The following is a 25,203-nucleotide window of genomic DNA, read 5'->3' as shown; positions in this document are numbered from 1 at the left end:
CGGAGGAGGCTGTCGTTGTCCTGACTACTGTCACTGCAACTCACAGCAGACCTGGGCTGCTCACTGCAGAGATATGACTCAGGCCAGTGTGTGTGTTACCTTAGCTGACTCCTGAGCCCCTGTTTCCACCTGAACTATCCCTGCAGAGGTGGATTGGGCACAGTAATGAGGGGAAACGCTGCCTCCCTGGATCTCTGTGCATAACAAGCTCCTGCACAGAATGTTTACTTTTTTATCGGCCTATCTAACCTGTAGACTGTGCACCGCCTGAAAGCACTGCACGGATTCGCCTAATGTTATCTATCTTGTTAGTTATCATCTATGCCAGCCTTTAAGTAAGCTTGGGACAGGCCTTCACAGTCACATCAAACAGTCATGACAGATTCTTACCTGAAGGAGGCAGCGCTCCTTGAAGACATAGGCGATGAGCTTATCCAGATGCATGAGACACTGGTGGTAGCGGATATGATGGGTGAGAACGGGGAGCATCATGGCGTGCTGTGGAGGACAGAGAGAATTGACAAGCAGGGTAAGAAAGGAAGACAGGAGAGGAAGAAAAAAATAGAAAATCTCAAGTAACAGGAAGAGGCAGAGAACAAGGATCATGGCGTATATGAAAGAAAAGTGAAGGGAGCGTGTTTTGAGAGCAAGTGTGATGAAGAGATTGGGAGAAAGAATGGGAGAGGGTTGATGGAGGGAACGGGGAGGGAGAAATCAATCAGCCAGTCATTATTTATTAAGTGGTGCTCTGCAACAGAGAGATGAAATAATCAAAAACCCAATTGCTGTAGAGCGAGAGGGAATGACAGAGATGGGGGAAATTCACATTTGGACAGGACAGTCAAAATCGAAGCCCATTCTGACATGTTGACACACTTACATTGGAACAAACGCTGACAGCCCCCGCTGACCCTCACATATGAAAAGAAAAAAGTTTGAGTGCAACAAAGTAAAAGAAAAGTCAAGGGCAGGGCGGGGTTGGAGGATGAGCTGCGAGTGAGGGGAATGTGACAAGAAAAGTGGGAGTTAAAGCGAAACAGTCGGTGGTCGGATACTGAGCTCGGCAGTCTGCAGAGCCAATCTGCGGAATCATTAGCCGAGGCTTATCAAGTCTTCCCCTCGGAGTGACTGAGAAACTGTAACAAAGGCTGGTGTACACACATTAACCCCGTGCCACCACATGAGAGAGGAAGGAGCCGTGCATGTTTTAATTAGTGCTACTGGGGAGGGTGAGCCCGAGGCCCGGCGGCTACAAGCGGTGCTGCCACGTAGCCCTGGGGCCATCACAGGGGCCGTGGTGACACAGTCCCCGGGCCTTGTTAAGCAGCCAATTAAACAAAGCCGGGGCCCGGTCATGTCTGCTGCTCCTGACCTGTTCTTACGACTGCCTGAGTGACTGAGTATGTCTCTGTGTTCACAAAGGCAGGGTGGGGGCTTGTTAGAGAGTTGATACGCCACTAATTAAAAGGTGAGAAATTCCTAATTTACTGTCACGGGTGACGTTTGGGTATTTTGGACACCTTCCAAACAGGCCAGCAGCCTGAATTCACTTTTTCTTTGATTTAAGTATTACAAGCACGACTCCACACCAAGGCTCTGGGAAGCCAGTCAGGTTTATTAACTTCCACCCAAGCATATTTGGCACCTCATTTTAGCGATAAAAAAAAAATTATATAATTATGCGTTGGAGAGATTTATACCACCTATTATCGATTTACAAAAGGATAACTCCATGCTAGACATGCTCTTTTCCAGCTTTTGTTTCTACTTTAGCGTCTTGGACTACAGCTCTCGCTTTTGTGATCTGCTGTTTGCGCAATCCAATCAGAACCTACGGTGGGTGGAGAACTGCAGATCTGAAGGACTACCATCAGAAGCTACAGTGCAAGATGGTAGAGCTGGAGCTGGTTGGGTGGAGACTAACCCAGCTTTCACAGTGCATGAGCCTAGGTAGACCCTGGAAGAGTCGCCATCACGGGACTAACACAGAGTCAGCAACCCTATCGTGCATCTCTTTGGACTGTGTGAGGAAGCCAGAGCACCCACGCAAGGGCTAAATTCAAACCCAGCACATTTTGGCTTTTCTCTGACGGATGCATCACGACCAATTTGCGTTTCACCGTCTTGCCCAAAGACGCTTCAACATGTGGTCTGGAGGAGCTGAGTAACCAACTAGTCTTCTGATTAGCAGATGACCCCCTCTACCTCCTGAATCACAGCCGGTAGAGCTACTTAATTAATCATTAAATAACAATTTTGTTAAATTAACAGTAACTTGGCTAGTGAGGCAGAAAGCAGAGAGAATACATTGAGAATTATGAATTGAACAGCGTGTCTTGGCATGTACAGGGAGAACACTGCAAACCGGGACTGCTGTGAGGCGACAGCGCTAACCGCTGTCTAACCACCTATGCTTCCTGTTTCTTTTCGTTGATAGGCTCATTTATTTTGATGCACATTGAGCCATGTGTGATGTGAGTGAAAGGCCTCTGGTTTACAGTGCTTCCACAGATTTTATTAGGCTGTATATATTGTGCAACGTAAACTACTGCAGAAATTCACCTTTGCAGGCGAGCTTTATTACCTACCCCTAACACAGCTGATACAGTTGTATTTCTCCATGCTTTGCCTTAGTTATATAATTTATAAGTAGGTGGATTAATATATATATACACTAAGTAATTGCTGCAGAAAACATAGACCCGCCCACACTTATTTTCTCCACTGTAGAAAAAGAAAAACAGACTTCCCTTTGAAATGTTTTTGACTGTCTGACTGAACATAAATGTGATCAGGGAGCCAAAAAGAACAGAAAACAAGAGAGTGAGAAAAAAGGCAGTGGGAAAAAAAAAAAATAATATGAACATAAAATAAAATTGTGATGAATAAATAAGTCCCATCTCTGCCCCCGATGTGCAGCCCGGTCCTTGACAGAGCCTTTCAAGTGAAACAACCTTGGTGTTGCCGAACGATGTTTGTAACAAGGGGGTTGATTTTGCTCCAGAAAAAAAAAAGACGAAGTCTGCTTTTAAAATCGAGAAACTATGGGTCAGTTTTGCAGCTATCTATTGTCTGTGTCACATGTTGTGTAGACAGTACCGCTGCAGTTCGGACTGAAATTATTCATGAAGCAATTAGTCGTAGCGGTACAGCTTGAAGCAAATATAATTGGACAGCAATTATGGATCGGATTCTTCTTTGCTAGACCTTGCTGTAAGAGAGGTCTGGCTTGCACGGCTAGAACATTCTGTCATTCCTCTCCAAATGTGAGCAGCAGCATCAGCTGTAGGATACTTTCACTGCACTACATTGATAGTGGGTGTGCCGAGAGAATAATACGTGCTACGCTGATGCCAATTATCTTTTCAGTAAGAAGTTTAAGACAAAAAAGATCCTAGAATAGACAATAAATAAAAAATGTACTGAAACAGACTTAGCTATATCATTACACTGACTATCAATGTAGTGCATGAGCACACGAAGCGCTGTTTCAGTGGGCACAGCGCGCTGCTTACACATTCAGGGTTATGGTTCAAGTCTCATTAGTTCTGCCCGTTCGAAATCGCGTGCACACATCCAAGTGCAAGTTGAACATGCTGCTCCGCTTCCTAGAAAATGAGCTACCGTTACGATAAAAATAAGAATCCATCCTAAATATATTTTTTTTGCTGCTAAAAGTGCATGAAATGCTGAGTGACAGTCAAGTGGCATATAAATAAGCTGTCCAGTCGGAGTCGTTACTTAATGAAAGGTATGGCTACCGCTGCGGCTCTGTGGGAGTACGCTTTGCCTACACAGATTTTGACACTTGAATGGAGAAGTGACGCAATGTGTGGAAAGAAGAGAAGGGTGTGGGGCTGTGGCTGTGCAGTGGACGTGTCCGTCTGAGTGGAGCCACTGCAATATGTGCATGTGTCCAACTTCTAGCGACTATGTTTGCTTTTTGGTTTTAAATACAAATTCAGTTTTATTTATACACAGCCAATGCACAACAGCAGCTGCTTTAAGTGGCTTCACGTTGCAGGGTAAATAACAAGGAGTCGGCGACAGTGAGAAGGAAGAACTCCCTTTTAACAGGAAGAGACCTCGTGTTTAACTAAACTCAGGGAGGGGCAGCCACCTGCCACGAGCATACGAAGCGAGCATTTAACTTTGTACCCTGAAACTATTGCACTTACATTGTTAACAGATATAACGTAGACAAGATTTAGACAAACGTTAGCTAAACTGTAGCTAAACTCAGAAGGTGGCACTAAATAACATGTAACTACAGAGGAAAACAGTCCATAGAGACAAAAACAATGCAAAGTAGAATCCCACGTTAAAATACTCTGCCTATAGAGCAGGCATAAAACAGTGCCTGCTACAAAAAAATGATTTGGGTCCACTCTAACCTGTACCATGTAGCGTCACAGATCTATTTGCCATTTCTGATCATGTTAATCCGATTATTTGACAGATTGTATGACTTGGTGTGTGGCTAGTTGTACTAAGAAACCATCCAAGAAGGATGCACACCAGTTTTGATGGATAAATGTTGCGTATTTCCTTTGCATATTAACTGAAGCTAGTGCCAGTAGCTGCATCTGTACAGTCTGTGAATGCACCTTGCTAACCAACCCTAATAGTATTAACTGATAACTTCGCAGTTCTCCTTCTCTTCCATGTCTAAGTACAGTCATTAATATGTTTTTGCCTATAAGCCCGCCCTCCCTGCTATTAAAGCTGTCTATAGTACAGTCAAAACTCCAAGAATACTAAAGCATTATTGTCTATTTAATTTGACAATAATGGGTAGGATTTAGCTGCCTTGCTTTTCCGTGTCAGTCAGCAACAAGTGTTATAAGTAGCTGTGGTTTGATTCCTGGTTCCACCAGTCTGCAGATCCTTGGGCAACAAACCAAATCTCAAATGGACCCTGATGCATCCATCAGTGTGTGAGTGTGCATTTATTTGATAGGTACAAAGTGTTTAAAGGCACAGAATAAAGCACTGTATGGGTGATTGTGGCTTCCAGTAAAAGGGATTTTAATGCTTGAGAACAGCGCTATATAAAAACCAGTCCACTTACAAAGTTGATTCTTTCATTCTTGAATGAAAATGCTCCACACTCTGTGCTTTCAGCTTCTTGAATTTGGGGATTTTTTTGAATTTAAGGTAAATGGGGTTTACTATAGAATTTAAAAAAAAAAAGTCTGTAATTGAAATAATCTTTATTTAGTATTCTATTCAGTCTTGTTAGAAATATATATATATATATAAATCTTTGTTTTAAAAGATTGTTTATACTTGTCTCTCTGGAGTGCATTAAAGGATGTTTTGAATCTCTTTACTTTTAAAAGCTCCAGGGTGTTATGCTTCATTGTTATGTAACTGTGAAACAATGTGTACATTTGTTTGTTCGATCCATGGAATCGGCGCTGTATGTGCATGCATGCAATTGAGTGGCGTTACCTGACAGACGTCGGAGCGGATGCCAGTCTTCCAGAAGCCCTGACTGCTGAGCTCCACTGTGACCTCTCGGCGCATCGTGTTCTTCTGACGGATCTTCTGAAGAGCTTCCTGCCAAACAACCAGCCAGTCAATTATTGATCCACTGGAGCACAGCCTACGGGGACAGCTCCCATCCTCAAAACCTCACCCCACCCTCGCTCCCCCCTTTCTTTGACTCTTGCTTTTCCAACAGATAGGCTAGCACATGTAATAATCTGAAACCTCCATGGCAGGATACACATATAGCATAGCAGCAGACAGCAGCAAGAGGAGAAGTGACAGCTTTGCTGGTTCTAGCTAATTGAGGCGCTGCCATAGGTCAGCATGGCTGTGGGGGGAGTGGTGGTTGTGGTGCTCCTGGGTGTAAGAAAGCTGATGATGAGGCTTCAGTCGCTGCAACCAAGAGCTGAGGCACCTGCCTGCCCATTAGGCCCACCACACCAGAGCCTAGAGGTACCTCCATCAGCAACACCAGGAATCATTACAGACACACAAACAGACAAACATGTCAGCCCTACAGCAGATTCAGCAGAGTAAAAGGAGAGTTTGAGTCTGAGATAAGAGGTCCTACAAATAACAACCAAGATGGAAGACGTATTGACAGACAGCACCTCCTAAATGTGCGTGCGCATGCATGTGTTTCATTCAGCGGAGACGCTATCGACTCTGTCTGAGTTAGCCGTGATCTGCCTAAAATGGAACGCCAGGAATTTTCGACTCGCAGAGGAAATAAGAACAACAAAGGCATGAATAAATAATGCCATCCTACTTTGAACTGTGCATCAAAGTGAACACCGTCACCCACGCGCACAAGTGCATGTGCAACCACACACACACACACACACACACTTTCCATGGACAGCCAACCACTGTATATGGAAAGCAGTAATCACAGAGAAGTGCGAATGATATGTAAATGCTTCATTTTTGCAGGACGAAAATTTGAGCGAGAAGCACAAAAAGTAAATAATTAACCAGTGTGGGAAGGAGATGAGACGTAACTTTCTGCTGGTCAAAGAGACGAGTCATGGCACATTTGACTTTTATCATCATACTCTTCTGCTGTGAAGAGTGTTTGTGTTTTTGGAGCAGGCTGAGGTCAAACACCAAAGACACTGTCTGAAATTCAATGACTGTGGAAGGCAAGTGCACATCCGTAGCTTGTGTGCACCATTTACTTCAGCTTTTGCTGGTTCATTTAGGGCCCTGTAGCTTATTCCTACCATATTGTTTCCAGTACAAAGCAGGAAGATTAAAGCTTTTGCAATTTTAGGTCATCCAGCATATGATTTGCTAGAGCTGATGCCCTAATTTCCATAAGATGTGCAGGAATGCTGATAATGAATACCAGTGATTCTTTATTAAACTTTGCTGTGCTACCTTCTTTAGTCCAGACCACTACAGTAATTACCCCACGTTTATGGTCTTGTTGTGTTCCACCTGTGGGTATGCGGAGCAAGAAGCCAGATGAGGTGGGGGGGGAGAAGGAAGACTGCCCAATACAGAACAGAGCACAGCAGATACTATTGAGTCAAAAATAACATGACTAGCAGTAGCAAAGGTTAAGGGTGGGTTGCAAGCTGGTTTGCAGAGACATCATAATGCTATGGTAATGAGATCAGCTGATGTGCCACCATCACAGGCTGAATTTTGCAGTCTAACCTAATGTTACGTTCGATGATTGGTGCCTGTTCTTCTGGGTAAAATCTCTGTTTCTACAGAGGTTCAATGTACTTAACCAATAATCCAAATAATCCAAACAAGATATAATCTAAAGGGTGATTTACTGTCTGAAACTGTGTGTTTAGAGCAGTCTGATGCCTGAGCTTTTGGCTCACAGGGATTACTTTGACATGCACTGACCTCTTTATTTGAAACCTCAGTCATGTTTAATTTTAGCATCCACCAATGTAGCAATATGTATATGAATGACAGAAAATAAGGCAAAAACATAGCAGGTCCATTTTAAAGAACCAAAAGAATAAAGTAAAGAGAGCCGCAGTCTGAAAACTGGGTAGAGACATCCTTAAGAGCACATCCCTGTCGATGCTGAAACGTACTGAGGAAAGAGAGCGTTAAGTTCTTGTGTGGCCGAGCTCAAGCTCAGACTCGAAACCAACAGAAAAATCTGTGGAGTGAGTTTAAGATAGCTTTGGGAAGATGCTGCAAAAGAAGAATCGGAGCAAATCCCCAAATCCACATACGCCGAGCTGATAGAGAAGACTCGAAGCTGAATCCACTGTCAAAGCACTGACTCGGGGCTGAATACTTATTCAAATTAGAGATATGAGATAATAAAGTAGCACAGTTCTGTATTTCATTTTCTTTCATTTCTAATACAGAGACAAATAACATCTTATAACACACTTCACCTATTCGCTCTATGTTGGGAACAATTTTAACCAAAAACTTTATTTATATTGCAAACAATCACTGCAAAAAAATACGACAGCGTTGTTGTGTGAATGGTTTTGAGGACCAGTCAGTGGTTTAGCTAAGTCCATCTGGGCAACACAGTCAGCCTGCATGTCTGAGAGACACACACACACACACACACCTGTGCTCTCAGCATGAGATGCAGAGGGGGTGCAGAGGCGTGAGCCAGGGTGTGTAGGCCAGTTTTTGCCACACCTCTGCTCTCCCCGGAGCTCTGCGGACTTCAGAGGGAGTGTGGAAGTATCAAAGGGCCCGTCTGAGGCGCACAACACTGCTGCGAACACCTCTGACAGGGTGCTTCTTAAAATGCCTATCAGATGAGCAGACATTTAGTCTGTCAGTGAACGACCATTTACAGAGGAAGCTTCAGTGTTCCCTCGGGCATTAAGTAAATAGCGGTGCCACACTGCCACTGCAGTGAGGAGACACTGACATGGCTAATGCTGCTGGAGGAGCATGATGGATCCACTGTTTGGGTTCACTAATTGCTCCAGTGCAGGTTGACAGTGGGATTGTCAGGGCCTGTTAGCCGGGGAGCTTTGCCGAGCTACCTGGGAAACGAGCTAATTGAGCTCCGAGTTCTCGCTCATTATTGGTCCAGAGTGTATCAAACAGTCCAAAGGAGGAGGCTGGATCCGCAGCACACTCAAAGAATTAGAGGAGAAGCTGTGTCTGCTGTAGAGAAGTTGCGGGAAGGATGCAGAGCGGCAAGGTGCTTGTTCTCGGCTTGCCCAGGCCCCACACACTCTCACACAGCACCACCACCCCATGAATCCCCGTGGCTACACGGTTATTACTTCACTAAACCTAAACCTTTTCCACTCCTGCTCCCAGGTGGAGGTTTGACCTTCACAGTCAACTCGAGAGCGCAGTTACAGGAGTTTTATTTTGAGCAGTAAAAATCAACTAAATTATGCATTAAAGGGTGGCGTCGCATTTTTCACATCTGTCATAAAACAATATTCAGGTGCACCGATAATACCTCGACTCGTGAGACTCAGACTGCAGAAAAGTTGAATTTTAGCCCAGAACACAGGAAGTGCATTAGGATGGGACGCTTCAATGGTCTGTATGCACAGAAGGCATGCTAGAGCCCAGGTGATCTGGTCACCTGACTGAATTAAATAAAACAAATGTGAGTCGTCAAAATAAAGACAAAGGAGTTAAAACAGATGAAGTGGAAGAGAAGGTGCGAAGATTGAGAAAGGTAGTAATATAGTGCAAACTTTTAATGTTGCTCTGTTCTTCAGTGCACCATCGTTCGACAGTGCAAAACTTGAGCAACATAAGAAAAAATATCAGAAACTATGAAAAAGGTTGAAATGGCCGAAATAATAGTTTAACAATAAAAAATGACTAAATATCCTCGTGTTGGCTGGACAATTGGACTGTTTAATCAGCGGTAAAGTTACGCTTTAAGTAAAAGCAACCACTTTAAGTCTGATATTCACACACAAAAAAATAACATAATTTGAAAAGCTCCAGGTATTAATGTGCAGAAAATTACCTCTGCTGCAAAAAAAGCATTAAATGCAACGAAGTGTGGCTACGTTTTCTTAACAACAACAACAACAAAAACTAACAAAAAGAATCAAATATTGCTGCCTTTGTAAGTTTTGAACACTTTTGTTGAGTGAAATAGCATCTTTGTTAGCGCAATAACGGCGAGTACTGGCAGGGAGTTTCCGATAAGCAGCTTTTGAATCAGTGCGCACAGCAGGAATAATAGCAATGGTAATAGTTTTGTTTTTGTAATTAATATCTGCGAATCTCTTACTTCTACAGAGAGAGTAAGAGCGCCAGTGTTGCAGCAGCACCTTTCATATCTCCAGGACACGCGCTTCCACTGAAAGCGCCTTCTACTGATAAATTATGAGTGTGAGAAAAGAAACAAAAAAACACATATCAAAGGCGGTTTTGTTTTCTTTCACCCACCTCTCTCTGTGTCATCTTCTGCTTGTCGATCTGCCTGACCTTGGGGCTGTTGGCCAGCAGGTGGCGTAGTTTCACGTAGCTCTTCCACAGCTTCTGATACCTGCGGACGGTAAATAAGGAGGTGACATGCTGACAAGTCCACCCTCTCTCTTTCACTCTCTGTTTCCATCCTTTGCAACAACACATCAATATTTCATTTGAAGCTTGCCTGATATCAAACATAATTTAACAGCAGCCAGCAGCCACTGTTGCATCAGCTGCTTGTGTGTGAGGGGCAGTGGACACAGAAGAGTCAGTGTTTCAGATGTCCACTGTTTGAGCTGTGGGCAGAAGTTCACACGCACACACAGATACTCACTCACAATTTTCTGCTCACGTCGTAAAAAAGAACGAAAAAAAAAAAAGGGAACAGACGTGACACTGGCTCGAGTTATCTCGCAACCTCATTCTCATTTTCTATAAAACTCTATTGTCTTTCTTCTCATTTGCATCTGAAAAGAGGCACGGAGTTATCGGCAAGGTGACATGTAGCCATGATACCAACCACCTCCCCCCTCTCTCTCTCGCTTCCTCTCTCCCTCTCTTTTCAATCAGACCCCCTGATTGATGCACCAAGGGCCGGGTGTGACCGTTCTGCTCCCATTCAGGAGACTTTCTCCTCATTTACCCAGAGTTATTCAATTATGATTGGTGGGATGGAGGGGCTTGGGGGACAGGATGGCGCGCTGACAGGGAGAGTGGCATAAAATGACAGAAGGAGTGAGGGAGAGAGAGGAGAAAGGAAGGAAGGGTGGAGGATGAGGAGGGAGGTGGTGGTGATGGGGTGGGGGGTATACTGTGGAACAGAAGAATTATAGAGCTTTAATAGCGGGGACTTCATTAGAGACTGAGACGAGGGAATGAGGCGGCTTTACCGCCCCGATTATCAGCTCACCAGCACCTCCGCACAGAAGCCCCGCTCGGACGAGAGACGGAGAGGAAGAAAGGGAGAGCGAGACGGAGAGAGAGAGAGTCTATCCAGCCTGGGAGGCCCCCTCGTCCCCAATCCGCTCCAATGACCTTTCCACAGATCTGCTGTGTGCTCTCAGGGTAGCGCTGCCACGGCTCTCGCCGTTCCCTGCACATGCTTTCATTAGCATATGCTGCCTCTTTCTTTCTCTTCAACCGCCCCCTCCCCTTCCTCCCCCATCTCCAGCCCTTTTCAAATGTAGACCACTGCTGGCTTCATCTATCTGTTACAGTAATGGCGCTTTGGCATTCAAACACAGCTTTCCGGCTTCAAAATTCCACAGTGGAATTTTAAGAACAGTGTGGAAAAATCTGGGAAGTGAAAAGTGACTTTTATGTTTACTTTGCTCTTTCATATACCCACTACAATGATGAAGTACAATACTTGTAATATTGGCCTAACACCACCGTCTCTGTATCTGGGTGCTGCATGGTGGAGCAGCTGTCCACACCCGTTTTACGAAGGCTCAGAGTGGGACGGCTGTCTCTTCTGGTTTGTAAATACGCTCCAGAGCGCTTTAAGGTGCAGATAAGCCACAACGATAGGGACGCATTGATCAGATATTAGTCCGATCCGTACTCAACAAACCATCCGCACAAACTGATCCATTTAACTGTGTTTGCCTCTTTGTTTGCAGGACTGCAGCAGCTAGTAGGAGCACTATAGTAGGAGGAAGTTAGCAGCACAGCAGCAGCAGTTTGGAGGGATTTTACACCTGATACACCAACAGATTTATTTATACATTTTGGGTTTTTTTTAAACTGTTTTTAAGGAGTTTGACATGACTGAAAAGCTGAGATAAGACAAAGCTTTATTCAGTCAGAAAGACTTAGGGTAGAATAGGGTAGAAGCTAGAGGGACACTTGGCTAAGGGTGCACAGATGATTGTAAACAGTTTAAGTTTATTATTTTACATCACATGCTGACGTCCGTGTGTGTGTGAGGTGATGGAGAAAAAGGAGAAAGCAGCATGACTACAGCTTACAGCTGGATGCAGTAGCTTTATGATTCTCTTCTCTCGATCTTGTCAAACGCGCTGGTCTGCAGGTTTTTATATATGTTATTTGTTTGGTCATAATTTCTTATATTTCGGGAGTTCCACATCAGGTTACGGTTAGGTTAGAGTCAAGAATAGTTTGCGACTACGTTGTAACGTAGATTTCCCGCTGAAGTATAATTCATCCATTAGTAACTTTTCCGTCTTTAGCCAAAGAACCTGCTATAAGTGACTATGTGCTGAACCAAAATAATCAAAATTCATAGAAAAATAACAAAACTATTTACAGAAACATGAAAACAATTTTAAAAATGTATTCTTTTAGCCTGGTTTTCACATGCTGCATCTCATTTCAACTTTTGCGTTAAACCGATTGTCTTTTCAAGCCGTTCTGCCCGCACTTACAGTATCTCAGTCCGATTTTTTTCCCTCCATGCATCAGTAAGTCTACAAACTAACCCTGTCGCTGAAGAGCTTCTTTGAAAAGCGAGAAAGAGCCAAAGATGAGACACCAGAAGAGTGTCAGAGTGCCAACAAAAAGAAAGCTGCATTTAAAAGAAAAGATCAACAATCTTACTGAAATCAATGGTTCATCTCAACAGGTGATTCAAATGCTCTGTAAAATAAGTGGCGGCCAGCCAGCTAATGAAGCCATGAAACAAGCCCAAGGCTACCAATGCATGAAGCTGCTCCATGGTTAAATCAAAAAAAATAAAAGTAGACAATTTTAATCCATTAAACATCGTAAATATTAAAACTTTTAACGGGGGAAAATATAAGTTTTATATATTTGTGTTTAAAAAAGGTCATTTATTGTAAAGAAAGTATATAAATTCCTTTATTTCTTTACGTTTCTGTTGCTTTAGTCTTTACATTGCACTCTTTGCCTTTTCAGACCAAAGACTTGACTCCCAGTCATCTGAGAAAAATGAGAAGCCTTCAGCATTACAGGACCTGACAGCATCAAATCAACTTCATTTTGCTTTCCTCATCAAACACTGTGCACCGTTTTATTTCCATTCTCCTTAAACGTTTGGAAAACCCATTTAAAAATAAAGACAGCCGCTTTTGCGTTCTGTGAAATGTAACTGCAGTGAGCTACGCAGGCACGGATAAGAAAAATGATGCATGGAAACACTGTGTCAGTACGGTGTCACTGTCAGTGTCAGGAGAAAACGGCCCAATCACGGCTCGGTATGCAAATTATGAGCTCAGCTTCAGGCTCATGAGTGACAAGAGACTCTGCCACTCTGAAGCCGTACATCAGCGAGGCATGAACGTGACGGCGTTCGGTTCAAACTCGAGCCACGCTGGCGGCGTTGTAGTTATTCAGCGAGACCGACATGAGAACCCGACAGCACGTTTGAGGGCTTTTCTGAAAGAGGGCTTTCGCCTCCTCTGCATAGTTTTTTACCCCTTCTCCCCCGTGTGTGTCGCTCCTGCTTTTCTATACATCTCCTGACCTCTGTCACGCCATCACTCCTGCCTCATTGGTCGAGCTGGGGGAAGCTCGAGTGGCAGCCCCCGAGCGCACGTGTCCAGCGGTCGGCGCGGAGGGAAGACGACAACACAGCATCTTCAGTCTCCCGAGTTAATATATGCTGCTGCTGTGTCCAAGACTCCCTCTCTGTGGCATTGCTGCAGCCGCAATCAACACCGACTCCTGCCCTCGCTACACGCATCATTAGCAGTGGTAGGAAATCCTTTCCGCTGGTCTCTTACTACTCGTTTCTGCATCGGCTAATGATGTCCCAATCCATCCATAAATTTGTCGTTGTCTGCCGCTTTGAGAAGTTTGACATGGCAGCAGGGTGCACGGGGATGAAAGTGCTCAGTGGACAGACTGCTAAAACGTGGCAGCAGGGGAGAGGGGACATTAGTCAGAGGGAAGAAGCAAACTAGTTCTGCCTAAATGGATTCCCTAATGATCATCCTCTTGTTTGCATCTTCATCACCACCATTTTCCTCCCGCACCTCCCCCTGACTGTTACGCTTTAAACCAGACATTTGAGTTAAAAAAGAAAGCCACAGGTTTAAATTTAGCATCAGAGTGCAGGAGTTGTGTGCCGACTTTTGATTAGCGATGTTGTCGCATCTCTTTGAACACCTCAGAGACTGCCGCTCACATGATCTAATACACTGCTTTTGTTAATTATGCAGCGGCACAGTACAGTATTCCCTACTGCAGGCCCTCCGGTGCGTGTATGTTGCATTACTATTCACGAGACAAACCGCGCCAGCTCCCGCCGCGGAGGCACCCAGCGGAAACCTGGGACCCGTGACGACGCATGTAAAAATGTCACGCCGCTCGTTTTCTCTTCCTCTTCCTCCCCTTCAGCTAGCGCCCCTCCTCTTCGACATACGCCGCTCTCGTCTTTCCTTGACGTGCAACGCCGCCGGTTCTTCTCTCGCCACCGAACGAACGAGGAGCGGTGGGAACGAGGGGGCCGGTGAGCAGCGGGGGAAGATATTTATCTGTGCATGTCGGCGGCCTTACTGGGGGTCTCCAGCGTAGCTTAACTGCGCGGGCCGTATCCCAAAATGAACGATGATGGGGAAAGTGATGACGTCTGGGTTGAACTGCTCCCTGTCCAGTTGGTCGATGCGCACCGAGCTCGGTTTCTGCGGGGGGGGAGAAAAACAAAGAAGTCAGCACAGCGAGGAGAAACATATTTACATAGCTACCGGGCAACCATCAATCAGTCACCTGCTGCCAGCATGTGAAATAAAAAATAATCCACCCAACAAGGGTCATCTGTCACAGGCGCATAATGAGATGAGGCCCAGATTGTGCTCGTAGCGTGAGCGCAACAATGATAAAGCGATGCCGGGGATGGCGAGCTAACTTCTGACGCTCTTATCGGGGAGGAGATTGACAGGCAACATGTCCTCGGCCGACTCCCAAATCACAGTTAGCCTGTCAGGCGTGTGGTGGGATCAGAGGAAGGGGCCGCGGCATAAGGAGCGCTGATCTGCATGGCAGATGGCTGGAGGCCTGCGCTCACCTTGACATTAGCCGCGTCCGCCCGTCGCCGCCTGCATGCAAACTTTGATTAGAGAGCGAGAGGTCGGCAGGCAACTTTGATTGTGTCGTTAAAGCGACATAATCAGGTTTGATTGGCGGCGTGATTGCCCTGTTTACAATCCCGACAAATACACTGTAAATGCTAATTCACAGATCTTAGGCCATTTAGTGTCCTCAGCTCCTCCACCTATGCTTTAATTCACCGTAACAGATTGAAAGGTGATGGCGTCAGGGGAGCCTCGCGTGATTGGCATCGGATGCTTTCACTCGGCGCAGCATGTGACCTTGGTGTAACGCAGCAGGTGAGGGCTTTTCACAGAGCGAGAGTACGGACGGGCTGACCTACACCACTTAGCCCTAAAAGGACATTTTTATTGATTAGGGAGCGCTGTATGGTTTACACTTAAATACCTGCAAGAAAACACTTGTGTTTGCTATCAATTATGTGACTGACGGAAATGAGAATGCCGCTGGTTTGGTTTAATTAATCTATTGATAAAAATGCCTGGTTGCAGTGTATTTTTCCAACTTAATTGCAATGTTAGCTGCAGTTTAAACTGTGTGTATAATGAGCCACTTTATTGCCATCTGCTATTTGCTGTGCTTGTTCTCTACTACATTTAGTAAACTTTCCCACTTCTGTTTTTTATAATTGATTGAGCCATTTTGTTCTATTTAAGTATTTTAAGCTGCTTTTATTTCATTGAACACTTTTCTTTTATTATACTCCATTTTACTGCGCTGTTACTTTATTTTGGATTTAACAGAAACTTCCCACCTCAGATTTAACTGAAAGAAGTCGAGGGAAAGATACACTTCCTTAAAGTAATTATGCATGACGACTTAAGCTAGGTTGTTCCTGTTTTTCAGGATAAATATCTGATTATATGGCTCTGTGAATGTGGTCTCACAGCTCATTGGCTGCTACACTCATATAAGAGTATTTCAAAAATTCATACTGGGGAAAACGAGAGAGAAACATCACAAATTTTGAGCATAACATTAACACAATCTTGCTCTTTCTAAAAAAAGTTCACGTGGAGCTGGCACACGGTGTCATTCCTGGGGAATATCACAGTGAAGTTTCCATATTATACACTTAATATCTGCAAAATCATTCAGCAGATTTGGACTGTTTTAAAAGAAAAAAAAAGTTAGGTCCTTGTTTATGAGAAGCTGTAAATCAAATATCAGTCCCCTGCCTGCAAAAATGTGGTTTCTGCAGGCCTTTAAATTTGCTGTCAGAGATCAAATTTAAAGCATCCATCATTCTCTGTTAAGCTGCCACTGCTGAGAGTCCGTATTCATAGAGCCAGTACCAGGTATTTACCCTAAAACATTCGAATGACCGAGTGCAAGTAGTTTTCGAGATAATGAAATTGAAAATGGCTCCTAAAAAGATGCGACTGCCATGCCTTGAAAAGCATTTTGGAGAAAACTAATAACAGCAGGAGCCTGAAATTGTGCGTAACAGGGAATTTTTTTTAAGATAAATCTGAGATGTTCAGGTGGGAGGCATTTCATAAACTGACATAATGTGTGTTTTGGCTGCTGTTACAAAACATCTGGGATAATAAGGCCTTCAGTTCCTCTTTCCTCCCTCTCCTCCTTGCTATAGAGTGGCGGGCCTAAATTGACCCTTGCCAGGCCTCACAGCAGGAGATTAAAAAGAAATAAATCCAGAAGCAACAGCCTGAAGAAATTGCAAGTGTAAAAAACAAAGGGTATTATGAGTTCGTATGTTTTGCCTGCTCAGCTGATTGGCTGCACATGTTAACTAAACCAGAGTGCCAAGTTATTCATGGCTGCATCTCAACAAGGTTAAACTTGATTCGATGTACCGCTGCTGGTAGAGCCTTCGCTATTTTATCTTTAACCTGGAAGTGGGAAATAAACACCCTGAGGTGAGTTCACGCCCGTCACCCACCGAGCACGTGCACAGCTGCTAGCGCTACACTGATTGAACTCTCATTCCCGACCAGTCGCAGCCGCCGGGCATGACAACTTTCCTGTTGGAAACTCTGCCCTGGACTCGGGGAACTTGTGATTGGCATGTTTAAAATATTAATTTTCCGGCATGTTTTACAGACAACACACAGGAATGGCAGTGATTTAATCAAAGCTTAAGGCGCTGGGCTTAGAGCTGTAAATATTTTAAAACCATGCTTGGTCAGAGAGAATGAAGTGGCTGTAATCAGCCATCCAAACAATCACCAATATTGGAAAAAGCTTCCTGGGAGTGTCGTGATCCATTGCTTTGACCCTTGCCTCTGATAACTCTGTTTTCTTCAAAAAGGGTAAAGCTCCAGACACGACCTCTTTAATACACTTCGTTTGACTGGCGGTCTAATCGTTTAAGTTGAGCGCAGCAATGGAAGACCATTATACACCCACGGTATGGAAAGCCTGACAGCAACAATTCAGTGCTGCCAGGAACAGCAGTTGACTCAATAACTCACCCACACCAAAGGTTACACAATCACATTCACTGCTCATATGCAACATCCTTGCTAGCAAGGACATCTTCACCTATACCCAGACACAATTTCTGTACCTCCTCCATAATGTGGGCCACACGAGAAGGTTAACCAACTTTGACTGCGACATAAAAACCTTCCTGCCGTAATAGTGCCGATGACAACAAACGCCCTGGGCATAAAAGGTGAGGCTGCTCGTGTCACAGGCTAACAGGAGCAGCCTCATTCCTGCAGTGTCTGAGGGGACGCGCAAACGTCCTTGAAACGTCAGACAAAGCCACCTCGGTGTCGTAACAAAGAAGCCGAGGGCCTCACCATGCCCGGGTTGGTGACGATCATGCCCTTGCACTCCTCGGCGTACTTCTGCCACGCCAGCTCCTCCCACTGCAGCATATCTGCAATCTCCTCCTCGGGGACCAGGGGCTTGCTGCTGCGTAGTAGGTAGAGCAGCACCTGATGCATTGACAGCACCTCCTTCCCGCCATCTGAGACATTTCATAAACACAAAGAAGAAATAAATTAATAAAGCCACGTGTGCATAGAAGCTGAAGACAGAGTTCAACAGATATTTATAGTTAATGGGAAAAAAAAGAAAAATGTAAAAGCCTCACTGCAGTTATAGGAGGTTAACTGTTTCTCCGAGCATCCATGTGTTGTTGTATAAAAAAAAAAATCAAGAATGCTGTTGGAGAATATTCTCTGTTTTATACATCTAACCCGCCTCACCTCTGCCAACTCTCAGTTTCTCAGCCAATATTCAGCGAAAACATACTGTGAAAATGTCCCCGTGCATTACAATGGCACTGTTCAGGAAGTGCACAGGTGAGCAGGGGAGCTGATGCAAGGTCGGACGGCGCGCGATACGTGAAGGCACATAATGACACGCTTATAATAACAGTCCGCCCTGAATTACAAGATCAGAAATAAGCTGAGAGGCACCGCACACACACATGTGCATGTGCAGAGAAATACAGCTGAACACATGCGTGCAATCACGCAGGTCAAACAGAGGCAGTTTAATAGACACTCATGCAAAATTGATTGACCTCCATTTCAGATGGACACAAACCAAAAAAAAAAAAAATCCACTGTCCTCTCAGTCCGGGATGCATTAGGACTAATGCACACCCCGCGACTCTAAATTCCAAACACACCGTCATCGTGCTCTCACTGTAACTCCCCTGTTTGCTCTCTGCCTCTTTCCCCTTTACAGATCACATCAGAAACACTGGATTGGGTCTTCTGGCGCTTTTGTAAAAGAGACAGATAAGTGTTTGTAGCCGACTAAATTGGGAGAGCTGGGAGAGAAATTGTTTTTTGATGGAGAGAAAGTAGGTGGGCACGGCTGTCATGACAAACACAGCAGTAATATCATAGTGCACCAGCACCATCATGTGCATCAAAGATGAATACCAGGCAGACACGCAGAGGCTCAGGCACTAACTCCATCTGCCATTTTACCAAGAACGAACCACAACTATCACCATGAGTGTAAAAGCTTTGAGTGGATATCGCTGGAGGAGAGTTTTTTGGGTTTTAGGCAATGTGAGACAGCTTAAGAATTACAGACCACAAGAGGGAGACAAATGGCAAAAAAAAGAAGGTTCTGTGACGAGTCCTACCGGGCAGAAATCTGACAAAACGTGGCATGAAATGGAACCGTGGGCATCCAGAGACCTCCCCGTCAGACTCCGGATCTGGAAAAAAGACATTAATGACACAGTCTTACGTGCTTTTCACTCATTATTAAGAGCCTAACTTTATGAAATTGAAATGAAGACCCCAATTATTTAAAATAAGAGTTATTAATAAGAATTCAAGCTTTTCCTTCATATCATGGATGTGACTCTAAATGTGAATTACTATGTTTAATATTTAAAATGTTCTCTGTATGTGTAATGACTGCAAAGGTTAAACTCATATAGGATTAGGTGTTGGTCGCCAATGCTCTCTGCCCCCATCTTATCTCCTCATTATCACTCTGACAGGTATAATATAAATGCATGATCTGTGCACATTGTTATCAAAAATGCAGCACTGTTGTAATAATGGGGAAAATTACATTGTTTTAAACACCTTTCAACACAGTTCTCAACAGATTTTAACCAAGGAGAGAAGAAAGCATAACTTTATTACTAAGCAACAAAAAAGATCCATTATTTAGTTTTATGAGCCTTGTTATCCAACTATATATGCATCCGAGAAAACATTACAGCAAGTAAGTTTATAACAGAACGCAGTTCCTCAAATGGCCACTGGGGGCTGACACTAAAAGTGAGTCCCGTGGTAAAATATATTTCAGTTTTCTTTTTTTTCTTTTTGTTGTTGTTGTTTTTTTAACTTACCTGTCAAAGATTATTACTTTTAAAATTTTAAAATTAGAAATTTGCCCATAGTGATTGACAGGTGTCTCAGCAACGTTATAATAGTGGATTAAAGCTAACCTTAAAACTAGACGAGTCATCGTAAAACTTTGTAGTTTACTGAAAAATAGTCTAACAAATGAGTTTGTACGTACAAAACTAACTAAAATCACATTAAAAAGATTTAGTTTTAGGCAGTTTTGACAAATATGCCATAATCTGCCTGATGAGGCTTTGGTGCATCCATCCTGAAGAATTTTAGTAAAAATATATATATATACACACACACACATATATATATCTATAACACTGTCGCCTCATCTGTAACAAGAAAAAGCGTAATTAGAAAAACTGGAGTTCCAAATATCGACTTCTTGCCGATGGTGTCTGTTCCCCTTTGGATCATTTTTAACGCAGCTACCAACCAAATGATGGGGCTTGAAGCACTCATCTGAGAAAGGTGTGCTCCACTTTGGGCGAGTGAAACACTGAGAGGCGGTCTGTTGCAGCAGCTCATGATGTTGTTTTTAATGACTTCAACATAAGGTTGATTTTCCTTGCTCACTGTGTTTTAGGCAAGATCGAAACAGCCACCTTTTGTCTTGCAGTGAAGTTTTAAAAGCCTACCAGTGTTTTAAAATTGGATTACACTTTTGGGAATAGCCAATCTCTATCAGCTGATCGCACTGACAGTTCTACCACCAGGAGGGAGGCTTGTAATCCCAGAGAAGCTATGAAGGAAATGACCGCCTTTCACAGCTGTTCCACGGAGGTATCGGGACAATAACACGGAACGAGCTCGTTGGGCTGATTAAGTGTAGGCGTGTAGATGAAACACTCACGCTTCCTGGGACCACAGTGTACCTGGCTTCACACGTAACGTTATTCTGAGCAGTAAGAAGAAATACGGACGGACTGCAGTGGTTGTGGTTTAAACGTCGATGTAATCGCAGACATGTTGCTGTGAAGAAATGCTTCTGTGGACTAACTATCGAACTGCTAGCTGTGTGAATGCATCCATTATAGTGGCTGAGGGAATTGCTCCGTTTCAATCCAGTTTACATGAACACAGTTTGGAATTCTCCATCAGTGGATACAAGCGTCACCCAAATGGTAATAGATCCTTAGCAGCCTCTGCACCACTTACTGGAGATGCTCAACATTTTCTATTACATCTATTGCGTGCAAGTATTGTGGTATCTATAACAGACACCACAATACTTCTATTAATTTTAAATTTAAGCTCATACTAGATCTGATTTATCGAGCTCTTCGCTTTCTTGTATTTTCTATTTAGCTGAACAAGTTCTTTAGTGTACGATTTCAACTTTCCAGAGCTGTTTTGTTCAGTGAGTCAGAATTTGTTTTATTGAGCCAAGCTGGCTGCTTTAACAAAGTGCATTCCCACCTTTTAACTCTTAATGCAGGTTTGTGTGTGCGAGTTTGTGTGAATGCAGTTTGCTAAAAAACCTTGCAAGCATCAGCACCCTCTCATCTAAATATGGTCACTTATGTCGAAGAAAAAAAACCCAAAAAACAAGACAAATTGAGGCTTTTAAAAAAACAAAACTATTATATACAAAAAATATTTCCATAAAAATAAGGGATGGCATTCAATAAGATGCCCATTTTGGTATTTCTGTAGCGTCCAAGCTGCAATTTGAGATAATTTCCTCTCATTTTGTGACCCATGCGTAAGAGATGCTGGTAGGACACGCTGCAATTTACAAGTGACAATCACCGATAAAGCTGGGAGTTTCTGTGATCTGTGTGTAATTGCGAGCCCTCGCTTTGGGAATCGTACCTGTCAGGTTCCAGTCATAAAGCTCAAGAATATCCCGGAACAAGTAGGAGGCAAACAGCTCCAGGCCTCGGACGCAGTAGTTCTGTACACGAGAGACAGCAGAGGTTTGTTATCAGCGCCACGTGAATATACAGTAGCAGCATGCAGCCACAAAGACTACCCCATAATGTAGATATGATTGATAACTAAATCCAGTTCTGAGACTTTATCACATAAGCCACCTTATTGATACAATCACCCTCAGCGGGTCAAAAGGAAGCTCTTTTTCCTCTTCTAAAAGGATTAGCACCTTCACTTATCCGAGCACTGAGGTGCGAGAGTTACACGGGGCTCAGCGGCGCTCAGTCTCAGCCGTTTGAGATAAAAACAAAAGGGGTGAGAAAGGGGAGAAAAAGAGCTGGCAGATAAAGTGGGGTTTTACTGACCTCCGGTGCCATCTCCTCTATGAAGTGAATGGTGTAATCTATGTTGAAGCGGATCACACGGCACAATGGAATCTGTGATGATGAAAGGAGCAGAGGACGAGAAGAAGAAAGGACAGACCGACTCATTACCATGGCGTTAGGCAGAGGTCACAGCTTTGCAAGGAAACTCATTAAAACCTTGTTTTTGGGGTGTTTTTTTGTCTTCAGTGGAGCTAGCTCACATCTGTTGGAATATTTGGAAACCACATGGAAAAAAACAAGCAACTCAAACACACATGCACAAGTGCTCTCCCCCCACTCACTCACACAGGCGTGAGCACCTGACTCTTGAAAATTAACTAACTGAAATCATGCTAAATAGATAAGCCTGCTCTTCTGTGTTTAATCTCCCTAGTTACACGGTCTTTGTTGTTCGAGCGCAGGGGTCCATTTTAAGAGATTAACCTGGGAGCTACTTTCATTCTTGCCCATCCCAGCAGCCAACTAGCAGGGGGCTAATATCACCAGACTCTGCGCTTCCTAATCCCCGCACTGCCACGAAGAGTTTACCCCAGCTTTTAACAAGGGCCGCGTAAATTATCCAGTTCAAATCATGCCTAATCCTCTGGGTTCTTTTCAAGCTAGAGGGGATATTGACAGAGTGCTCTAGTATTCAAACGTGCAGGAAAAACACACACATGCGTAGAGAGGGGAGGGAAATATTCCAGAAACGGCGTTTGGTGATCCCCTCGGCTGATTTCTCTCTTCTTTAAAACTTCCACTTTGGGGGACGGCGAGAAAGAGAGGCTCCTCTCAAATCACAGCCACTCTAGTGTTTGACAGTCACTGATGGGCCTTCAAAAGTGAGCAAGAGGACTCTGTGACAAGGTCAGCCCTGGGAGAGAGGAGCACTTTGTCCACGCGACAAAGAAGTCGACCCGAAGCCAAGAGTCGATTTGAAGTTATTTCTGACAAGAGTGGAGCTAAAAGGAGGAGGGATGGTCCACTTAAATGCTGAAAATACGAAAAAATGATGTGTTGCCTCAACAGACACGTAGAAGGTTGAGAGTGTCCCATCACAGGCAATCTAGATCTGACTGAGCTGCACAACTGATCGTGGGCCTGGGCTTTTTCAACCGCAGGCTTTCGAGCAGGCAGGCTCACATGTAAGAGGGAAAAGGGAATAAAAAACTAAGAAAATGTATTAAGAAGGATACTCTATCAGTTTGCTATTGCAAACTTCTGCAGCTCCACCCATATAAATCAAAACTAATGCCTGATTTTAATTTGGCTGATGTCCCCTTGAACAAAGTCTCCTTGTGTGGCGCTGACATGCTTCCAGGGTTTTCTGCTATTTTTAGATCGCTTTCTGGAAGCTCCATTGTGACTGCTTGCACAATGATGTGCGCTGGATCTCTTCAAATGTATTAAAGCAGTGACCTTTCAACTGCTTTAATACATCATTTCGTTTTGTGAAAGAAGGCAAAACCCTGCATGCATCCACATCAGGTGTGCAAGGTGGGGAAATGAGGGAAGATTGAGATGGCGTGGGGGAAAAAAACCCCGTTGTATTTTCATGTACCGTTACACGATGGCACAAACTCGGGTGCTATTTTTCCCCAAATCCCGTATGTGTTTTTGTTTTCTAACTGCATGGACTTCAGTGACTGGACTTTATATACAGAGATTACACATGTGGTTCCTTTTCCTCTTGTTGTTTTCGACCTCATGTAGCTGCAAGGTAACTGATGTGCAAGATTTATGTATATGTGAATACCTCTTGCAACCCTAAGGTTAATGAGCAGGATCCTAGTAATGAGTTTCCAAAAAAAGCCCTAAAATATCACCAATTAAAGAAACAATCCACAAAAAACACTTTAGCATTTAGGTTTGTGTATCCTGTTTCTACCAGACAACCTTTTGGCCTTTAAGTCATTAGTGAAGCTGCACATATCTATGACTAACACACTGTATCAAGCATTTGTGCAGAAAAAGACTCCCCCGAGGTGAAATGTCAATGAGGAAGTCGTAACCAACCCAGTACACTTATACTTCACCTTTGCGATGCTTAACATGACACTTACAAACAAAATAGAGTAAACTCAGTGTGACACTCGCCTCCGAAAAGCTCAACGCAAAAGGAACTGCCGACTCCGAACAAGTAAATAAATAAAAATAGAAACTATAAAACACAACAGCATAACTGAGAAAAATGACTTTACACTGACACCCACTGTTACTGTCAAAAACCTGAGAGTGCTGTGGTGGAAAATTCATGGCTTACCGCCCGAGCTGCTAACAATTCAAAGCAGGCTTACGTTAGTGAGAGGAGTGTGGGAGAAGAGAGAGAAGCCTTCAAACAGGTACTCGTGGTCATCGTACTCAATCACTGTCGGCCTGTCGGTCTGGAACAGAAGAGAACAAGAACAGTCTCACGAGCACGCAAACACAGCGCTGCAGTTTAGGTAGAGTGCTGGGAATATAAACAATCAGAACAATGTGTTAGCATGTATTCAACCTAGTTGTTTATTTTAAGTTATACCAGGAAGTTGGTGGGAGGTGACACAGTGATCCTGTAGTGGAACAGTTTGCCAGCGTTGTTGTTCATTGGACGGCACCGTTTCACAGGCTGGAAAAGATTTTAAAAAGTCAATATTTGACACCGAGGCGTTCCTCTGTGCTCGACATTTATGAGCGAATTTAAGTAAATGTAAGAGGTACAAATCATGAATGAACTGAAACTCCCTTTTTTCCTTTATAGACAGGACAGCAACTTTAACGATGATGCGAACATCAGTGTCAAAAATTGCAGTTCCTCAAATGGCCACTTGAGGCTGGCCAACAATAACAACAACAACAATAACAACAATAACAATACTTTATGCAGCGGTTCCCAACCCCCGGGCCATGGACCGGTACCGGTCTGTGAGTTATTTGGTACCGGGCCGCGAGGCTCGTGTGTGAAATATATGGTTTTCAGGGTTTTTATGGTTAACTCTGTTACCCTGGGTCTTTTCCTGTGTTATAATTGTGTGTTTTATTTTGAAAGAAATATTTACACGTCACCATAGCGACCAGAGAGCATTAAGGGGCAGAGAGGAGGATGTTACTCTCATTGTTGTTGGCGCATTTCAGGAGAACGCTGCTAATAAAGTTACACAATTACACAGTGAATTCACATTTATTATTATATTTACAAAATACCACAGTTTTTGTCTTGGCCGCATCATTTTACTTTGTTGTATTTACACCTTAAAGGC

At 43.8% G+C, this 25,203-nt stretch overlaps 1 protein-coding gene across 5 annotated transcripts in view; it reads right to left on the bottom strand.

Moving 5' to 3' along the window:
- The window catches only part of drosha (drosha ribonuclease III), a 136,121-nt gene that overhangs the window by 95,396 nt on the left and 15,522 nt on the right, over window positions 1-25,203 (bottom strand). For all 5 annotated transcript variants that reach the window (XM_042223091.1, XM_042223092.1, XM_042223090.1 and 2 more), the window contains 10 exons: window positions 24,486-24,572; window positions 24,262-24,348; window positions 21,965-22,036; window positions 21,540-21,621; window positions 18,995-19,069; window positions 17,688-17,857; window positions 14,368-14,492; window positions 9,865-9,964; window positions 5,455-5,562; window positions 391-498 (listed from right to left, as the gene is read on the bottom strand). In XM_042223091.1, coding sequence (XP_042079025.1) covers window positions 391-498; window positions 5,455-5,562; window positions 9,865-9,964; window positions 14,368-14,492; window positions 17,688-17,857; window positions 18,995-19,069; window positions 21,540-21,621; window positions 21,965-22,036; window positions 24,262-24,348; window positions 24,486-24,572 — 1,014 coding nt within the window. The remainder of the gene's footprint in view (window positions 1-390; window positions 499-5,454; window positions 5,563-9,864; window positions 9,965-14,367; window positions 14,493-17,687; window positions 17,858-18,994; window positions 19,070-21,539; window positions 21,622-21,964; window positions 22,037-24,261; window positions 24,349-24,485; window positions 24,573-25,203) is intronic.

Source organism: Haplochromis burtoni, unplaced genomic scaffold (assembly GCF_018398535.1).
Source record: "Haplochromis burtoni strain Fernald_Lab_line unplaced genomic scaffold, NCSU_Asbu1 Contig_101, whole genome shotgun sequence".
NCBI lineage: Eukaryota > Metazoa > Chordata > Actinopteri > Cichliformes > Cichlidae > Haplochromis > Haplochromis burtoni.
Note: the sequence above shows the minus strand (reverse complement) of the source record. Positions and strands in the feature narration are given on the sequence as shown.